Raw genomic sequence first — 17,572 nt, 5'->3', positions numbered from 1 at the left:
AAAGCATGGCTGTAGCCGGGCGTGGTGGCGCACACTTGTAATCCCTGTGCTTGGGAGGCAGAGACAGGAGGATCGCGCAGGTTCGAAGCCAGCTGCGTGCGCTGGCCTAGGAGACCCTGTTTCCAAATAAAAAAATGTAAAAATAGGTCTGGAAGTGTAGCCCGGAGGTAGAAGGGCTTCCAAGAACACCAGTACCACCAATAAAGAAAATAAATAAATAAATAAAATAAAATAGCATGGCTGTGCTCAGTTTTACTTTCATCAAACCTCATACGTCTCTATTTCATATTTTCAACCCCAGTGAGATCATCCTTGTTTCTTATCAATTTGCAAGGGCAATGTAAGAATATATGACATTTTAAAAAATTCAAAGCTGGGCGTGGTGGCGCACACTTGTAATCCCTGTGATTGGGAGGCAGAGACAGGAGGATCACGCAGGTTTGAAGCCAGCCGCGCGCGCTGGCTTAGGAGACCCTGTTTCCAAATAAAAAAATGTAAAAATAGGTCTGGGAGTGTAGCCTGGAGGTAGAAGGGCTTCCAAGAACACCAGTACCACCAAAAAAAAAAAAAAAAAAAAAAAAAATCAAACTGTTATAATCAGAGTAAAATTTCCTTGCACTGAAAATAATGGAAAGGGGTTCTTTTTGAGCCTGAAAATAAGGCATGGCAAGTACAGTGATATTACTGATGGCTATCCTGGATAACTCATTCTCTGAGATTATACCTTATGGAAATGGATATGTCAGTTATTGTTCTTGTCAACTGTACTTCTGATTAAGAAGTCATTTAAGAGAATCAATTGCAATACAACAGTGTGCAGGTCCACGTACTTTGTTAGTTTGCCTTCAATCGTCATTAGCTCCTTTCTCTAGTCTTCATGAACTCTAAGTCTGATATTTCAATTTCAAAGCTCACATTAGAAAACAGTATTCTAAGAATCGTTTAACAAATATGCATCAAATATTAGCTTTGAGGCTTGCTGGTAGGCATTTTAATACTAGATGGTATGAAGCAGTTCATCACTAAGGCCTTACCTATTGGCATCTGCACACTTGACTAGGATGGTGTCCACAACTGGCCGGAGAAGTCTCTGAAGTTTGATTCTTTCTGCCAAACTGTGGCAAGGAGTATATACCAGCATGGCTCTCAAAGTTTTCTGGGAGAAAAAAAGCCTGAAGGTCAGTCTAGTCACATTTAGGAAGCATCAGTGACAACCCAATCTGAGACGATCTGAGCAACCAAGTAATTAAAAATAGGAATGAATTATAACCCAAAGTGGAGTAAAAGTAGTGTTTAAGAAACAAAAAAGGTACCATATACTCAATGTTCTTATGATGTGTTAGGCATTATGGCTAGAGATTTCTAAATAATATCGTTTCAAATCTAACAGTTAAGTAAGTATTCATTATTTTACAGGGGAGAAATCTAAAGTTTAAGAGACATTATGTATTTTTCCTGTAGTCACAGTGCTAGCAAATGGGAAATAGAATTTGAATCAAGGTCTCTTTAATCTGCCATATGTCCACATTGTCTAGGATAGTCCCAGTTTAACTAGTACATTATTCAGTATTTCAGTTAGGATTATAGGTGAATTGAGATCACTCAGTTCTGAACTGAAACCTACATTCACACTATCACAGTATATTACTTCTCAAGAAGACTCATTAGGTATAATTAGGGCATGGATTAGGGAAAAAAATGATGAGAGGTAGTTTACAGACCAAGTTTTAAAAAATGACTCTGAACTAGGGTGATTTTAACCCAGGAGACTTTTGGCAACGCCTGGAGACATTTTGGGTTGTCACACCTGGAGGATTAAGGAGGTAGAGGGGTGGGAGTAGGTTTGCTATTCGTATCTAGTGATAGAGACCATGGTTGCTGCTAAATATCCTATGGTGCATGGATAGCAACCTGATGCTCTCCCACCCCCCACATATAATTATCTGGCCAATGACAACAGTGCTGGGATTGAGAAACAATGATCTAAAAATATACACACTCAGAATGGAGAAGGTTAAAATTAGTTTCAAAAATTACCTCTTTATCACTCTACCCGTACATGAAAGATTACTTCTAAACAGGTTAAACCAGAAAAACAACTCAGTGTCTATTTAGTGGAACTCTCTTGTGTTTATTAAATGTTTATTAAAAACCAAGCAAAATGTTTATAATAAATAAATTTTCCTAGAAAAATTAATCTTCAAAAGATCAATTATAAAAATATATTATTTTCTGTACTTTGTGTTCATTCTTTAGTAACAATTCTAAATTTGGTAACTTTAACTAACTTAACCAACCACTCAAGTACTACTTATTTGTGCTGATATGAAAATTTATTTATTTATTTATTTATTTTTTTGGTGGTACTGGGGTTCCTGGAAGCCCTTCTACCTCTGGGATACACTCCCACGGGCTACACTCCCAGACCTATTTTTTAACTTTTTATTTGGAAACAGGGTCTCTTAAGCCAGCGTGGCTGGCTCCGAACCAGTGCGATCCTCCTGTCTCTGCCTCCCAAGCGCGGGGATTACAAGCGTGCGCCACCACGCCCGGCCTGATATGAAAATTTAAATAGTAGAAAGGGCAAAAAAAACATACAGAATTCTTCTATTTAAAATTTTTCTCTTCTTCCCTCCCCCTTGCCCCTTTCTCTGTCTCTCATTTGTGGTACTAGGGATTGGAAACAGGCATTCTACAATTGAGCTACAACCCCAATCCTTTTTATTTTGAAACAGGCTCTTGCTAAATTATTATATGCTTGCCTTGAACCTGCAATCCTCCCATTTCAGCCTTCTGAATCATGGGATTAGAGGCTTGTGCCATTGCACCGGGCTTCTTTTTATGTGTGTGTGTATGTATATGGAGCTAGGAATCAAACCCAAGGCTTTGCATTAGAAAGCAATATAAATGAAGCTGGGCGTAGTGGTGCACACTTGTAACCCCAGTACTCGGGAGGCTGAGACAGGAGGATCACGCAGGTTTGAAGCCAGCCTCAGCTACTCAGTGAGGCTCTCAGCAATTTTGTAAGACTCTGTTTCCAAATAACATGTACGATAGATCTGAGAGTGTGGCCCAGAGGTAGAAAGCCCCTGGCTTCCATCCCTAATATCACGAAAAAACCCAAAAGTATCTATGAACCAGCAACAAACAAAACAAAGCCCATCTGTAAAGATGTGGTTATGAAATAAAGCTACTTACTAAAGCAGCAACGTACACTTTGTAGACAGGGTCGGCACAGACCATTGACAAGACGCTGCAGCACGCCTCCACCACGTCTCCTGAGATGCTGGTCTGGGAAGACCCACTGGCAGCTCCGGCGCTCGGGCCGCTTCCACCACTGCCCCCAGAATTTCCAGTGCTCTCCCCGTTAGCCAACAGCAGGGCCCCACTAACGTCGTGGGAAAGACGCCTGAGAGCCATCTCTCTTACATTCCAGTTTCTAGAAAATAAGCAGCCAACGAGTTCCATTCCAAATACCTATGTCAATGTGAAGAAAAAGTAATGAACCCACAGTTTACCGAGTTAAGCACATTTTTTTTTATTAAAAAAGTCACCGTTTCTTAATTCTTCAATATACAACACAATTTCAAGTATTTCTAGCCATTTAAAAATCATAAGGAGGAATTTTATATTCATTTAACTGGTAATTATCAAGTTATTAATTTATTAGCCAAAGTAAAATTAAGAGTAAATTCCACTAATTAAGAGGGATATACTTATTTTTATGCCTGTACTCTTCATGTTCAACAAAACAAAAAAAGTCCAAAGAACATAGAAATGAAAAAACTATGAAGAACTCCAACTTTATATTCACATTAAGGCAGTTTAAAGAGAAAAGGCTGGAGCAATATTTTTCAAAAAGCCAAATCAAGAAAAGCACTGGAGTAGAGTTTTCAAAATAACAGACTTCTTCTCTTACAGATGATGACAGTAAGTCAAAAGAATTTACTAGACTTTTGTACGAGAAGGCTAAAAAAAAAAAAAAACAAAACAAAAAAACCCTGGGACTTTAATGAATGAAGAGGTATAAAACAAGTAGCTAAAAAAAAGGTGGTTTTTTTTTTTTTTTTTTTTGTGGTACTGGGGTTCCTGGAAGCACGGAGATTACAAGGTCCACCACCACGCCCGGCAAAAAAATGCTTTTAATGAGCAAAGAACAAGCCATATGTAGTGGTGCACGCCTGTAATCACCTAGTGGTGCTAGGGAGGCTGAGATAGAATCTGGATCAGCAACGTGGGTGAGACCCTGTCTCAAAAAAAAAAAAAAAAAAAAAAGGGCTAGGGGTACAGCTTGGAAGAAAAAATGCCCCTGGGTTCAATTCACAGTATCACTAAATAAATAAATAAATAAATAAATAAATACATAAATGAATGAATAAGCAAAGGACAAGGATGGACCTTGAATTAATGTGTTATTAGTCCTCAGTACTGCAGCCCCAAAGCCTCAGAGTCCCTAAAGAAGGGAAAAGGTAAATGGAATTGACATTATGGGCCAATTATCTAAAAGTAAGGTTAATACCTAACATAGTTTATATTGTGAAAACTTTCTAAATACTAGAGATGAATAAGCAGTTTTAGGAAAAACAGACCATGCCATACTTATTTATAGGTGTTCTGTTATAGAGACCATAAAGAATAAAATCTTCTAGCACTATTAAGAGGCATACTACTACATAAATTTTAATTCTGTCTTACAGGACATTCTTGTTTTGTGTGGTACTGGTGATGGAACCCAGGAGTGGTCTACCCTGAGCTTTTCTCCAACCCTATTATACTTTTTATTTTGAAACAGGGGATTACTAAGGTGCTGAGACTGGCCTTGAACTTGCAATCCTCCGTCTCAGTCTTGTGTGCCCCTGCACTCAGCTTTACATGACAATCTTAATTAAACATAAACAAAACTGGTAATATGCAGACTAGATCAAACCAAAGCTTAAGCAAAATAAACTAAACTACAGCCTTAAAAGAATGGCATCTAAAAGTGCAGAATCAATCTGAAAGCTTTTTGAGGGCTCTTGAAGCAATGGGTAAGGGCCCATGATAAGTTCCCTATCATTAATGAATTAAATAAAAGAATTAAGATGTACTTATTAATTTCATGGATTTTATTAATTCATGAGTTGTTAGCAAGATGAGAAAAGAGAATCCCAAAGTTATAGGAATATAATGGTCACACAAAAAAGAAACAAATCCTAACGATACAGAAGCTAAATGAGTTAATACATCTGAGTTAATATTACAAATTTAATAGTATTCAAGAGAGTTTACAGATTATCAAAAATAATTGTCTTACTTCACTAATGCCAACTACAGATACCATCTTGTTTTGGATACTACAGTTTTTAAGTAACAGACTAAGCATTCAACAACCAAGAAAATAATTATACACCAACACAATTCTTACTGAGGATTAAGAAAGCACTCAACCAGAAGAAAAAAGAATAAAAACTGTCCTTATAAATAAAAATGAATATTACAAGGTAAATACTACATATTTTTCTTATCTGTCCACTAAGCAAGAATCCATCATATGTCGGGAGGATATAGAAAGGAGACACTGAGTTTAAAGGATGGCAAATAATAAACAAGACAGAAATTCCTGGTAGGAATGGGAATGAAATACTGAAAAGAAAACACTTATGAGTTCCAGTTTCTACCCTTGGATAGTCTTTTCTGTCTGTTGGTTCAGAAAGAGATGTTTCTAGATATGTGAAACTACAAAGAATTCTTGAAACTTAAGCTGAATAATAAGGAGCAGAATATTGATACCAAAATTAAAATTTTCAGAGAACCATGAGTCATGATGGAGGCAAGCAAAAGTATTTTCTTAAATTATAAATGAGTGGGGGAAAAGGACAAACACATTAATCGATCTACAAGTGTTTCCTTGAGAAATGAAGACCAAAGAACTACTTGCCTGAATCCATGGCTCAGCTAAATCTTTATAAGCAGGGGGGATCTGCTGAGCTCCATAATGAGTAAGGTTAAAATTGCTCTCCGGATTCCTTCTTTGTGACCCAGCAAGAGGCTGCTGCTGTGTGGTCTGCTGCTGTGTAGCACGCAGGGAAGAAGGGGAATCCACCGGGCTTGACAACTCGTGGCTAAAATGCAAATGTAAATACAAATGGAAGACGTGCTTAAAAACAGTTGTAGATTTAAACCACACTCTGAAAACATCTTTTATTAAACATATGCAAGTCATTAATTCAAAATTTCTACCTGTAGAAATCATGGGATCTCCACTTAGACCTACAAAGGGGACATATTAAAGGTTCTCTATTTCTTCTACATTCTTCCGCCCCTGCAAGTTCAAAAAAAAAAAAAAAATCTTACAAACCTTTAAATACTCAACACTAAGTATTTATATGTCATAACTGTTCATAATGGTTATTATGGCACTTCGATGGAAGGAACCTCAAACAATAACAGAATATTTGAAAGCAGGCAAAAATAGCAGGTTAAGCTCTTCTGATGCTTTTGCAAATACTATTTTACAAGTTAGGAAAATATCCACTGTCCCTACTATCTTTCTAAGTGTTCTGCCTCCTTTGCTTATCTGCTGTCATCCTCAGCCATGCTGCGATGCTTCTCTTTCTGTGAAGCTTCCCAGACCTCCTTCTGCCCCCTCCGCTCCACGCACACCCGTGTACACTTTCCAGGAAGAACTCTTTCTAACTCTGTGCCCTTCCACATATATCCCATTATACGGTACATCTCTGCATATACAGAACAACTCCCAACAGATCCTAAACTCCTAAACTGGTTGAAAACTTTACACAGGGCCTAAAGAGACTTTCTTCTGCTCTCAGCAATCTCTCATGCTACAATTCCCAATAAAATCCAGACAGCAACTGTGTTGAGTAAACAGAGAAAAGGGGCCGCCTACAGATTGACATGCAGTGGTGGTGCAGCTTGTTCCTGCAGCCATCTTCACACACTGTAAGGCTTTCTTCATCAAGCATGCCCAGTAAGCAAATAGGACACATTTGTTCCTCTTCATCTTTTATGCTATAAGGAAGGGGAAGTAAAAGTACTAAGTACAAAAGAATGCAAGACAGAGTTAATGCCATATACTAATTAGAACTGTTTCTTTAGAATATGAATAAATGAATTAGAAATTCTTATTTAAAAGCATCTTCTATTAACCATGAGGACACTTATTTATCCTCTGAATGCACAGTAATTTGAAGTCAGATTCACATACCTAAGCATTTAGAAATTGAGTTAACTTGTTCTTATTATGAATACAATCCAACTCATGAACTGTAATCTGAGAAAGAGTATTTGTATCCCTAATATTCTGCCATTGTACCTTCTGAATAAAAAAACTGCTTATAATATTTGACTATGTACAGAGACACTACAAGTACCAATTTCAAGACTACAAGTACTAGGGGACCTTATAGTTCATCTATTGTACGTCCAAATTTGAGTGTCTATTTCTGACACTTTTGGTGGCAGTATAATCTGGTCCATTTTTAGAAATGTAACATTTTTTTCCCCTTTTTTTTTTTGTGGGTCTGGGGATGGAACCCAGAGGCATTTGACCTCCAAGCTACACCCCCTGCCCAATTTTTTATTCTTTATTTTGAAACAGGGTCTCACTGAGTTGCAGAGGGCCTCACTAAGTAGCTGAGGCTGTCCGCGAACTGCGGTCCTCCAGTCTCAGCTTCCCAAATGCTGGGATTACAAGTGTGAATTTGCCACCACTCCAAAAATGTAACATTTTAAATGTACATAACCTTCACCTAGACTTCTAGAAACACATAAGGGAATAATGATACTGAGATTATCATAATGAAAAAATCAAAACAACCAAATGAACATCAAGAAGTTAAAAAATATATACGGTATATCACACACTATGAACTTTAAAAACAAAGAGATCCATAAATCAAAGATGTCTAAAATATAGGGTAAAAAAGGCATAACATCATCATCATCATCATCATTAGTGTGTGTGTGTGTGTGTGTGTGTGTGTGTGTGTGTGTGTGTGTATGTGTGTGTGACCTATTTTTTATAGTTTTTTAATTTGGAAAAAAGGTCTCTTAAGCCAGCGAAGCTGGCTTCGAACCTGCACTATCCTCCTGTCTCAGCCTCCCAAGCGCGGGGATTACAAGTGTGCACCACCATGCCCGGCTTAATTAATCTTTTTTTTTTTTTTTTTTTTTGGTGGTACTGGGGTTCCTGGAAGCCCTTCTATCTCCGGGCTACACTCCCAGACCTATTTTTACTTTTTTTTATTTTATTTGGAAACAGGGTCTCCTAAGCCAGCGCGCGCGGCTAGCTTCGAACCTGCGCGATCCTCCTGTCTCTGCCTCCCAAGTGCGGGGATTACAAGCGTGCGCCACCACGCCTGGCTTAATTAATCTTTATATATAAAATGTGATTACATGAAATTTAAACCCACAGAGTATATCATCAGTATGATTGAAACTTTTGTGGTTTCTCCCAATCAAATGTTGGCTCTCTGGTATTAAGCATTTATTATTTTTCTACAAAATATAAAGCTAAAGAAGTACCAATCCAAAAGAGAAAGTTTGGGCTGGGAGGCTAGACAAAATAAAGCTTGTGTTTTTTTTTTTTTTCTTTTCTTTTCCCCCTTCATTCTACTTAGAACAAGTGAGAAATACGAGCTCTCTGAGCTAGAAGCCAAGATACCAGGTTCTGGCCATGCTCAGTCAATGAGCTGTGTGACCTCAGCTAAGTTGCTGAGGGTTTCACTAAATTGCTCAATCTGGCTTCAAACCTGTGATTCTCTTGTCTCCCAGTTTCTAGGATTATAGGTGGGCACCACCATGCCTGGCTCATGCTTCTACTCTTACAGATGAAATAGCCTGTACAGAGCATTCTCTGGAAATATCTATGAAAGAAGTTAGGTTATACAATTTAAAATTCTATAGCTGAAAGTGATCTTGGAAAACCACTTTGCCTTGTATGTAATGTACTTATTTTATTTTTTGTATTGGAGATTGAACCCAGAGGCATTCTACCTCTTGAATATACCCCAGCCCTATTTTATTTTATTTGGAAACAGGGCCTTGCTAATAAGTTGCTGAGTATAACTTACTTGTAAAAGAACTACAGAAATTTCCTGCTATTACACAGCTTCATTATCTGTACACCAATGATAAAAACTTATCCAAAAAGGTTGTTGTTATAACAGAATGAGACAATGTATTAGGTGCTTGGCACAAAGTAATGATTGATAGACAATAGCTACTTAATACTTTAGATCTGCTGCCTGGTTTGTTTTATGAAATGGACACTCTAGTTGTTATAAAAAGATGACCTTTAATAATTCTTTACCCTTGATTTTAACATGAAAGCCAAGGTTCAATAAAGAGTACTTTAACCAGCGGATTAAAAAAATTCCCCTAAAATTAAAAAGCAACACTGGATTAATGCTTAATTCCTTAAAAAATACTAACCTGTTTTCTGAACTAGATGTAGAAGTACTAGATGATGACAATGTATGAGAATTTGACATGCGTGAAACAAACTTCTGGATGGTGTTACGAGATGGAGCCTTGATTCTTGAGCTACGTCTACTGTGATATTTCTGGAACAAACTTTCAACCTAACATTGGAAAAAGACAGTAACAATGATATTTGTGCCATAATTATACACATGAAGAGTTTGAGTGGTTGAAATAATCTTTAATTTGCAAAAATTTTTCATAAACCTGATTAAAGGACTTCAAAAGAACATACGGAGTTTATGAATGACAACATTTTAAAACCAGGATAGTGTTTACGTTTTTTCATTTTGAAAGAAAAATTAATCACGCAATGATCATTAAGAAAGCTACATATAATGCGAGGTGTGGTGGCGTGTGCTTGTATTGTAATCTCAGTATTTGGGAGGCTGAGACAGGAGGATCACAGGTTCAAAGCCAGCCTGGCAACTAAGTGAGGCTTTCAGCAACCTAGTGAGACCTTGTTTCCAAATAGGAAATAAAATCGGGCTAGGTATGTAGCTTGGAGGTAGAATGCCTCTGGGTTCCATTCCTTGTGCCAAAAAAAAAAAAAAAAAAAAAACCCCACTAATAAGCACCCAGTAATTCTTATATACCTTCAAAGCTTCAAAATAATCAAGTCTATTTAAATTTAGTGCTCATGAACATATTTCAGGAATTTACCTTAAAAATTTATTGACAAATTTTATTATAATGCATTTATAAAAAATTACCTCAAAGTTCTTTAAAGTTTTTCTCCATAACATCGGGTCTGAAGGTTCTAATTGAAACACCCGAAGCATAACAAATAACAGATGAATGCAAAATGTTCCACGCCCACAACTGCAGTTCTGATGAATGAAAAGAAAATCTACAGATTAATAAATCTTTGCCCTTTTAGAATTTCTAAGTTTATCTAAGTTTTTAGTATTTCTAAGATTATATTAAAGTATGCAGTTCTGTGAATGAAAAGAAAATCTACAGATTAATAAATCTGTGCCCTTTTAGGATTTCTAAGTTTATCTAAGTTTTTAGTATTTCTAAGATTATATTAAAGTATGTATTATGTTTTTTATATTCTCACATAAGAAAAGTTTACAGATATTTCATGAATTAATCTCTTACTTACTGAATTGACCAAATTTTTCTTAAGATATTAAGTCATAAAAATATCACTATTAGTTCAAAATATGTATTAAACTGTCTTTACTCAAGGTTACTTTTTCTGATAAGATAAACTCTATTTCATATATGATATTTCTTGTAACTAAGAACCTCACTGAATATAAATCTGAGTTAATGACAGATACTAGTGAAATATAAAATGGTGACAAATCCTACCTGCGGCCCAATGAATACCCTGTACTTATTGTCTGGGCTGTCTCCTCCAATCAGGAAAGAGTTGGGTCCTATTTGCTGCAGTAGGTACAGCCTGGCCCGCATCACTTTGTTCACACGGCGGTTGGTTTCCTCCGGGCTATACGGTGAGAAGCCATCTGGTGAGGGGGCCCTTCGGGGTGGTGTGATTCTGCCACTCTGAAACTTCACAACATTGTTTTTTATCAGGTAAGTTTCTCACTTCTCAATTAAAAACGAAGATCCTCATAAGGGTCATACTAGATAGCCATGTGACAGATTATATTCTGGAAAAATGCCTCCATGTATAAAATATAATGAAACTAAGGCAAAATGTTGCTATCTGATATATCTTGGATAAACTTTTAGAATCTCAGTCATCCTTACAACTGATGATAAATCTCTGAGAGACACAACCATATGGTAACTTACAAATCATTCTATAAACATTTGAGTTCTCTGAGAAGTATTATGTAAAATAAAATTAAAAGCATAAAAAGTAAACATGATAAGCAGGCAAAATGACTCTGTCTAGTGGTAAAAAATGAAATACCCCAATCCCGGCTTCTACTTAAGGCTGCAAGAAATGCTCTTCTGTAACTGGTAATTTACAAACACTGCATGGAACTCCTTTCAAGGCACACACTACAGATGCTCTTCCTAATTAAAGCACCTATTGAAGGCTGACAAAAACTCTCCTCTGGTGACAGTAACACACATCACTCTTTCTACACTCCACTGATTTTCCCAGAACTTGGTCTTTCCTCACTATCCAGAGGAAATTCTGGTTGGTTTGGATGCCTACCTGAATAGTTAAAAATAATAAATGCTAGCAAAAACATGAGGCAATGTAAAATGTACATCTGTCTTGGGAAACAGTATAACAGATCTTCAAAGTGTTAAATATATCATCCAGCAATTCTGCTGCTAAAAATGACTCCCCCCCCAAATGAAAATATAAGTTTACACAAAAGCTTGTACAGAAATGCTTAAAGCAACATTATGTACAATATATATCCATACAAAATATTATCCTCCAAATGAAAAGGGAGCATTGGTGTGTGCTGTTAAATGGAAAACTTTAGACAAATAGGATAAATTCAATAGAATTTATTTGAACAAAGAATGATTCATGAATCAGGCAGCAGGTAAAACTAGAAGAGGGTAAGAAAGCTCTGATTTAGCAGTATAAATAGCCAAATTTTATAGGCTGAAAATAAAGAAATAGCTGGATTGGCTACAGAGAGGCATTTGCTTCATTGGGTGGCCCCTAGTTACATAAGCAGTTGGCCGGTTGTGATTGGCCAAGCTCAATTTCATTTCCAGGTATAGAAACAACTGCAGGCTAATAGCCTCCTGTTTAGTTTGCTTTAGAAGTGGTTTTTTTTTTTTTTTTTTTCCGGGGGAGGGGGTTAGAGGTGGAATGGGAAGATGCTATTCTATTTATACTCCTGATATGGTTTTACTCTGATGGTCCCTATGAACCACATCTCCAATTATTTATTACCTTGTGTAATCCCTACCACATGAACACTGGGTTTAGGCATGTAACTAACTTTGGTAAATAAGGCATTAGCAAACATGATGCAAGTAGAGGGTTTGAAAAGACCTTGCATATGGAGACTTGTTCTCCTGAAACACTTCTGTCGCAATCCAGCCACCATGTTATGAGGAACAGACACCAAACAGCCATTAAGAGTTACAGCATTCCAGCAGATGCAATGTATGTGAGTGGGGAGGCTGCCCTGGGTAATTCCAGGTTCAGAAGGAGCCATGATGAGCAGAGATAAGCTACCCCTCCTGAGCCCTGCCCAATTTGCAGGTTCATGAGGCCGAAAATGATGGTTATTATCTTGGTAATAAAAAATGTACTTTCTGAAGGACTTATGTGCTTTAATAACTCCAGATCTGAGGAAAACCCAAATTTTTCCTGATGGTCACTGTCTCAACCACTTTTCCGTTTTACTCCTGGGCTCTTCAAAGTTAGAAAGTACTTCAACATGCATTCTCACCACTAGAAGAACTCCCCTCATGACGGTACTACCTATCTTTTTGCAAATCTCTTTGATGTCTGGCTTAATATGGAAAACAGCTGCCGGGCATGGTGGCTCACACTTGTAATCCTAGCATTTGGGAGGCTGAGACAAGAGGGTCGGGATTCACAGACAGCCTCAGCTACTTAGTGAGGCTCTTGGCAACTCAGTGAGACCCTGTTTCAAAATAAAGAATAAAAAATAGGTCTGGGGATATAGCTTGGAGGTAGAATGCCCCTTTGTTCCACCGCAAAAATAAATAAATAAATAAATAAATAAATAAATAAGGAAAATAGCTATATTCTCATAGCTGCTTCTGTATCCAATCTACTGTGATATGATATTTTGATTAGGGTATGTTTATGAAAGAAAGTCTGGTCTCAGACATACATAGCTATAAAAAAGGAGTATTTTGATAGCTTCCTTAAATAACTATTTATATCTTCTTTGGTACAAAAAGTGGTTTCTTGAAGGCACTGTAATGTGAAATATAAAAGCATACCAACAACCTTTTTCTACAGGCTAAAATTCAGATAGCAAATTTTATAGTTTATATAGCTCCTCTGAGTGATTTATTTCATATACTGGTCATTAGGAAAATACTGGTTCACTAAGTCACATGGATATATAGATCTTCCAAACATTCACATTCATTATACAATGTTATTTTTTAATAACACAGTTGATATCACCAATCTCATTAGAAAAGTTAAATATTGTGGGGGGAGGGTCAAGCTTACAGTGATGGATAAGAGATTTAATTTTTGTTTTGAAATCTCAAATTTTAAAACTGGTGAACAATACTTTATTCTCCTTGAAGAATAAGTTTTACTGAATTCACCTTAAGAAAAATATCTGCCAAATATCCATGTCTGAATAATCAAGGTTTGTTGGTCAGTCCTTCTTTCAAATAATGTTGTCCCACAAAAAATATGGCCGCTAGTTTAGCTTGCAACTCCAACAACCACACAAATGCTTTTCCTTGAGGCAACCACTCTATTTTGATATGCAGGAGAAATGTTTTATGCATGATTCCCATTTCATCACAGAATATTTAAAAAGGTGTGTATATAATAAGAATTGAGACTTAAAAAAAATTTTATTTCTTGTCAAAGGCCCATCACAGGTATTCTTACATAAAGTGGCTCATTCTTTAATGGACAATAAGTAGCAATAAAGAGTACAAATTCTATCATCAGGGCCAAAATATAGGTGAAGGTCCAGCAGTTTTACCCACCATTGCAATTATAAATGCAGCAAAAGAAATAATATATATCTTATCATAAAATTAGTTCTGAACTAACTCCCAGCAAGGATCTCAAGAACCCAACCACTCTGTTCACCTCATGAGATCAGATTTAAAAACTCCCCTCTACCAGATGGCTGATCAACCGTTTCTGTCTTATAAGTGAATCTAAAACTAATGGGAACATATTTGTTGAAACATTAACTTACAGGCACCGGGGAAACTCTTTTTCTTCTTACTCCTGGAGATTCTGATTTCACCGTGCGACCTGACGGGGAGCTGCCAGGAGATGGGCTCCGGTGGCCTTTGGGGGCTGGCGATGTGGCGCTTGCCTGGCTTTCTCCTTGAGACTCGGTTGCCAAGTTATTCGTTTCAGATCCATCTCCTTTAATAGGGATTGGTTTTACCACCTGAGTAAAAAGTATAATATTTTTATTACTAAAAATATGAAATATAAGTACATTTGAACATCATAGACTAGGAAATTAACTTTATGAGTCATAATAAAATATTATAAAAATATAGCAAATAATATACCAACTTTTATTTGGTATTACTTTAAGCCATTAACATTAAAGATAATTTCTACCTACCCAAATGCCAGCCATTTAGGGTTTACTACTAGTTAAAATGTAATTGTGCAGGGCTGGGGTGTAGCTCAGTGGTAGAGCTCTTGCCTAGCATGCCAGTGGCCCTTCTTCTGTACCAATAAAAAAGGTTACTGTACAAAATTTTAGAAGTGGTACCACCATCTGAGACTATAATGCCCTAACTTATTTAACATTCAAACTCAATAATCAAAAGTTAGTCAACAAATGTGAAAAATAAGCACTTCTGTAAATTTATTTGATGAAACAGAAGATCTTTTCCTTCCTATTTATTTTTTAAAAATACAGGGCCTTAAAAACAATACTGAGTACAGTTCTACCTACTCAGTTTGACTGATGAATAGAAACAATCTTGTTCTACAATAGTTTAGACATGTATCGCAGACAACCAAAAGAGGCTAGAAGCTTAAAACCAATCTCTCAAGTAGAAATGCATTTTTTTTTAAAGTATTAGGGCTTGGACAGAATCAAAGAGGCCAAATTCTTCCTCCCATTACTCCTGTTCTATGGTCAGTCACTGTTCCGCCACGCTTGCCTCATCCTGTGCTCCACTAACTCTCAATCCTCACCTCCAGCCCGCAGCGCCCGGGTAGCACGCCTTCTCCTGAGGAAAACTGTGGTGCGGTTAAAATCCTGCCTTTCATGAAGCCTCCCATGACTCTACCAACCTCACATTCCTTCTCTTTCCCAGGGCCCTCATGCTCTTAGCACCTATGCACAAAGTGCATTTCTTGCATTACTTTTTTATTTATTGTATATAAACCTTCGTTTTCCACCTCAAAATATGCTTTCTTACACAAGAAAGATCTGATGTACCTTACATAAAACGTAGTAAAAACAAAACAAAACAAAACCAAAATCAGACCTCCCAATTAGATAGTAAACTTGTTAGGGATAAAATGCAGGATGCAGTCATTAAGCTTAACGACTATGTGCTATGCATCTTGTTCCAAACATCTCTTCCCTCTTTATTCTCTTCCTACATACACAGACAATGTTCTGTATTTGCTAGAAAGTGGACAGGACAGGAGAAAAAAAAATAAAATTTAGCTTTTGAAATCTGGGTAGTCTTTGTTCATGCTTAACAAAGGATGAATGTGATTTAAAAGTTGTAGTTTCTAGCCGGGTGTGGTGGCACATGCTTGTAATCCCAGTACTCGGGAGGCTGAGACATGAGGGTTGCAGGTTTGTGGCCAGCCTCAGCTACTTAGTGAGGCCCTCTGCAACTTAGTGAGACCCTGTTTCAAGAATAAAGAATAAAAAATAGGGCTGGGGGTGTAGCTCAGAAGTAGAATGCCCCTAGGTTCAATCTCTAGTACCAAAAAAGTAAAAAAAAAAAAAAAAAAAAAAAAAGTTATGATTTCTGCTTTGTGATATTAGGCTCTGTTTGAATCCTTCTAGCTCAGAGAGCTTGGGTGTGGGAAGCCATTAAGGTTTTCCCCTAAAAGAATATTTCTGACTCAGCTGACTGTCCTTCGCCCAGAGTCAACAAGGTTTGGGGTTATGGAAAATTCAAAAGTAAAAGGTTTGAGAAAAGATCAGGTGGTGATGTTCAAAGTAAAAGGTCTGAGAGAAGATCAGATGGTGATGGCACGAGGGTACTGATTAACCTACCTACCTGTAACATATGTGCTTTGGATTGGTCTGTATTGTATTCTGGTGGTGATAGCACGAGAATACTGATTGACCTGTAACTCTATAAATACCCCAGGAGTGGAGAGGCAGAAGAGAGAGATGATATTGACCCAGAAGTAGGCGTTGGCCAGTAGGTTGACCAGTATAGAAAATATTGGCCCAGGAGCAGGGGTCAGCCAGTAGAAATAGTAGGCTGGCGGCCTCCCCATGTTAGAATTAAAAAAAACTCTTGGAATCAAATTCTAAGAGTTGAATTCTTCAGCCTCTCTTCAGAACCCGTACTTTTGCCGGCTGGCTCCGGCACTTGGGAAGCAGCACATTCCAACTTCAGATGGCCTTCATGGACCAACAGTTCTTTATACTGATCAAATAGAAACCTGCCCCTCTAACTACCATCTTCTACAAGATGTTTCAATAGAATGTTCTCTTCTCTAAGGTAAGTTCTTTATTTCTTCATTCCCTGATGTGAATAATAAAATGGTGAAGGGTTTTCACCATACACTTCATGTGAAAAAGAAATGCAAGAAACAAAGAAGTTTAGCTGGGAAGGAAAGGACTCAGGGGCACTATGGTGGTCAAAAGAGCTGGCATGTAAAAGACATGGCTCCATGGGTTAAAAGTAGAACTTGAAGGAAGAATACATGTAACAAACTAAAACTCAGCAAGGGGAGTGTGTCCAAAGTCTTAAGGGCCACTGAGCTACTGAGCTTTGTGAGCGCTGGACCTCTAACAGCACTGAGATGATGGGAGTATTCCGTAGCCACTGCCCCACCAACCAGTGTGTGGTTATGGGGCATTTGAAATGTGGCCAGCGAGACTGAGAAACTACATTTTTATTTTTATGTCTAGTTAATTTAAACTTAAATAGACACATGGTGTGAATAGATGGCACAGTAACAACTTGGATCTACTTCTTCCTTTGGAAAAATGAAGAATCACATTTCACAAGGCCAATCTTGTACTTTAACAAAGCCCATACAATTTTAACTGTTAAACTCCTTGGGCCTATTTAATGTGTTCTGCTTTCCTGGAATTAAGATCCTTGGATCCTATCTTAGAGATAAAATCAAGAAAACCTGAAAAAATTGAAAAATTTGCTTTTTTAAAAGTCAGAAGTACTATACAAAACTCTAATAAAAGGATTTTTAGATACTGACATTAGAGGGCAGTGTTGCTTTAAGCTTTTAACTCTCCACCAAATAGTTAAGTTCCTACAACAGTTTAAATCGCTTAAC

The 17,572-nt window shown here is 37.3% G+C and overlaps 1 protein-coding gene across 1 annotated transcript in view; it reads right to left on the bottom strand.

Annotated features, from left to right (window-relative positions):
* Window positions 1–17,572, bottom strand: part of MAP3K1 (mitogen-activated protein kinase kinase kinase 1) — a gene marked incomplete at its 3' end in the record, with an annotated part of 68,169 nt that overhangs the window by 12,448 nt on the left and 38,149 nt on the right. The window contains exons 3-11 of the mRNA XM_080692488.1: window positions 14,304–14,504; window positions 10,801–11,001; window positions 10,194–10,310; window positions 9,433–9,581; window positions 6,887–7,008; window positions 6,220–6,301; window positions 5,918–6,101; window positions 3,199–3,477; window positions 1,035–1,156 (exon numbers count right to left, since the gene is read on the bottom strand). Coding sequence (XP_080548614.1) covers window positions 1,035–1,156; window positions 3,199–3,477; window positions 5,918–6,101; window positions 6,220–6,301; window positions 6,887–7,008; window positions 9,433–9,581; window positions 10,194–10,310; window positions 10,801–11,001; window positions 14,304–14,504 — 1,457 coding nt within the window. The remainder of the gene's footprint in view (window positions 1–1,034; window positions 1,157–3,198; window positions 3,478–5,917; window positions 6,102–6,219; window positions 6,302–6,886; window positions 7,009–9,432; window positions 9,582–10,193; window positions 10,311–10,800; window positions 11,002–14,303; window positions 14,505–17,572) is intronic.

Source organism: Muscardinus avellanarius (genome assembly GCF_963383645.1).
Source record: "Muscardinus avellanarius genome assembly, chromosome: 1".
In the NCBI taxonomy this organism is placed as follows: Eukaryota; Metazoa; Chordata; class Mammalia; order Rodentia; family Gliridae; genus Muscardinus; species Muscardinus avellanarius.
Note: the sequence above shows the minus strand (reverse complement) of the source record. Positions and strands in the feature narration are given on the sequence as shown.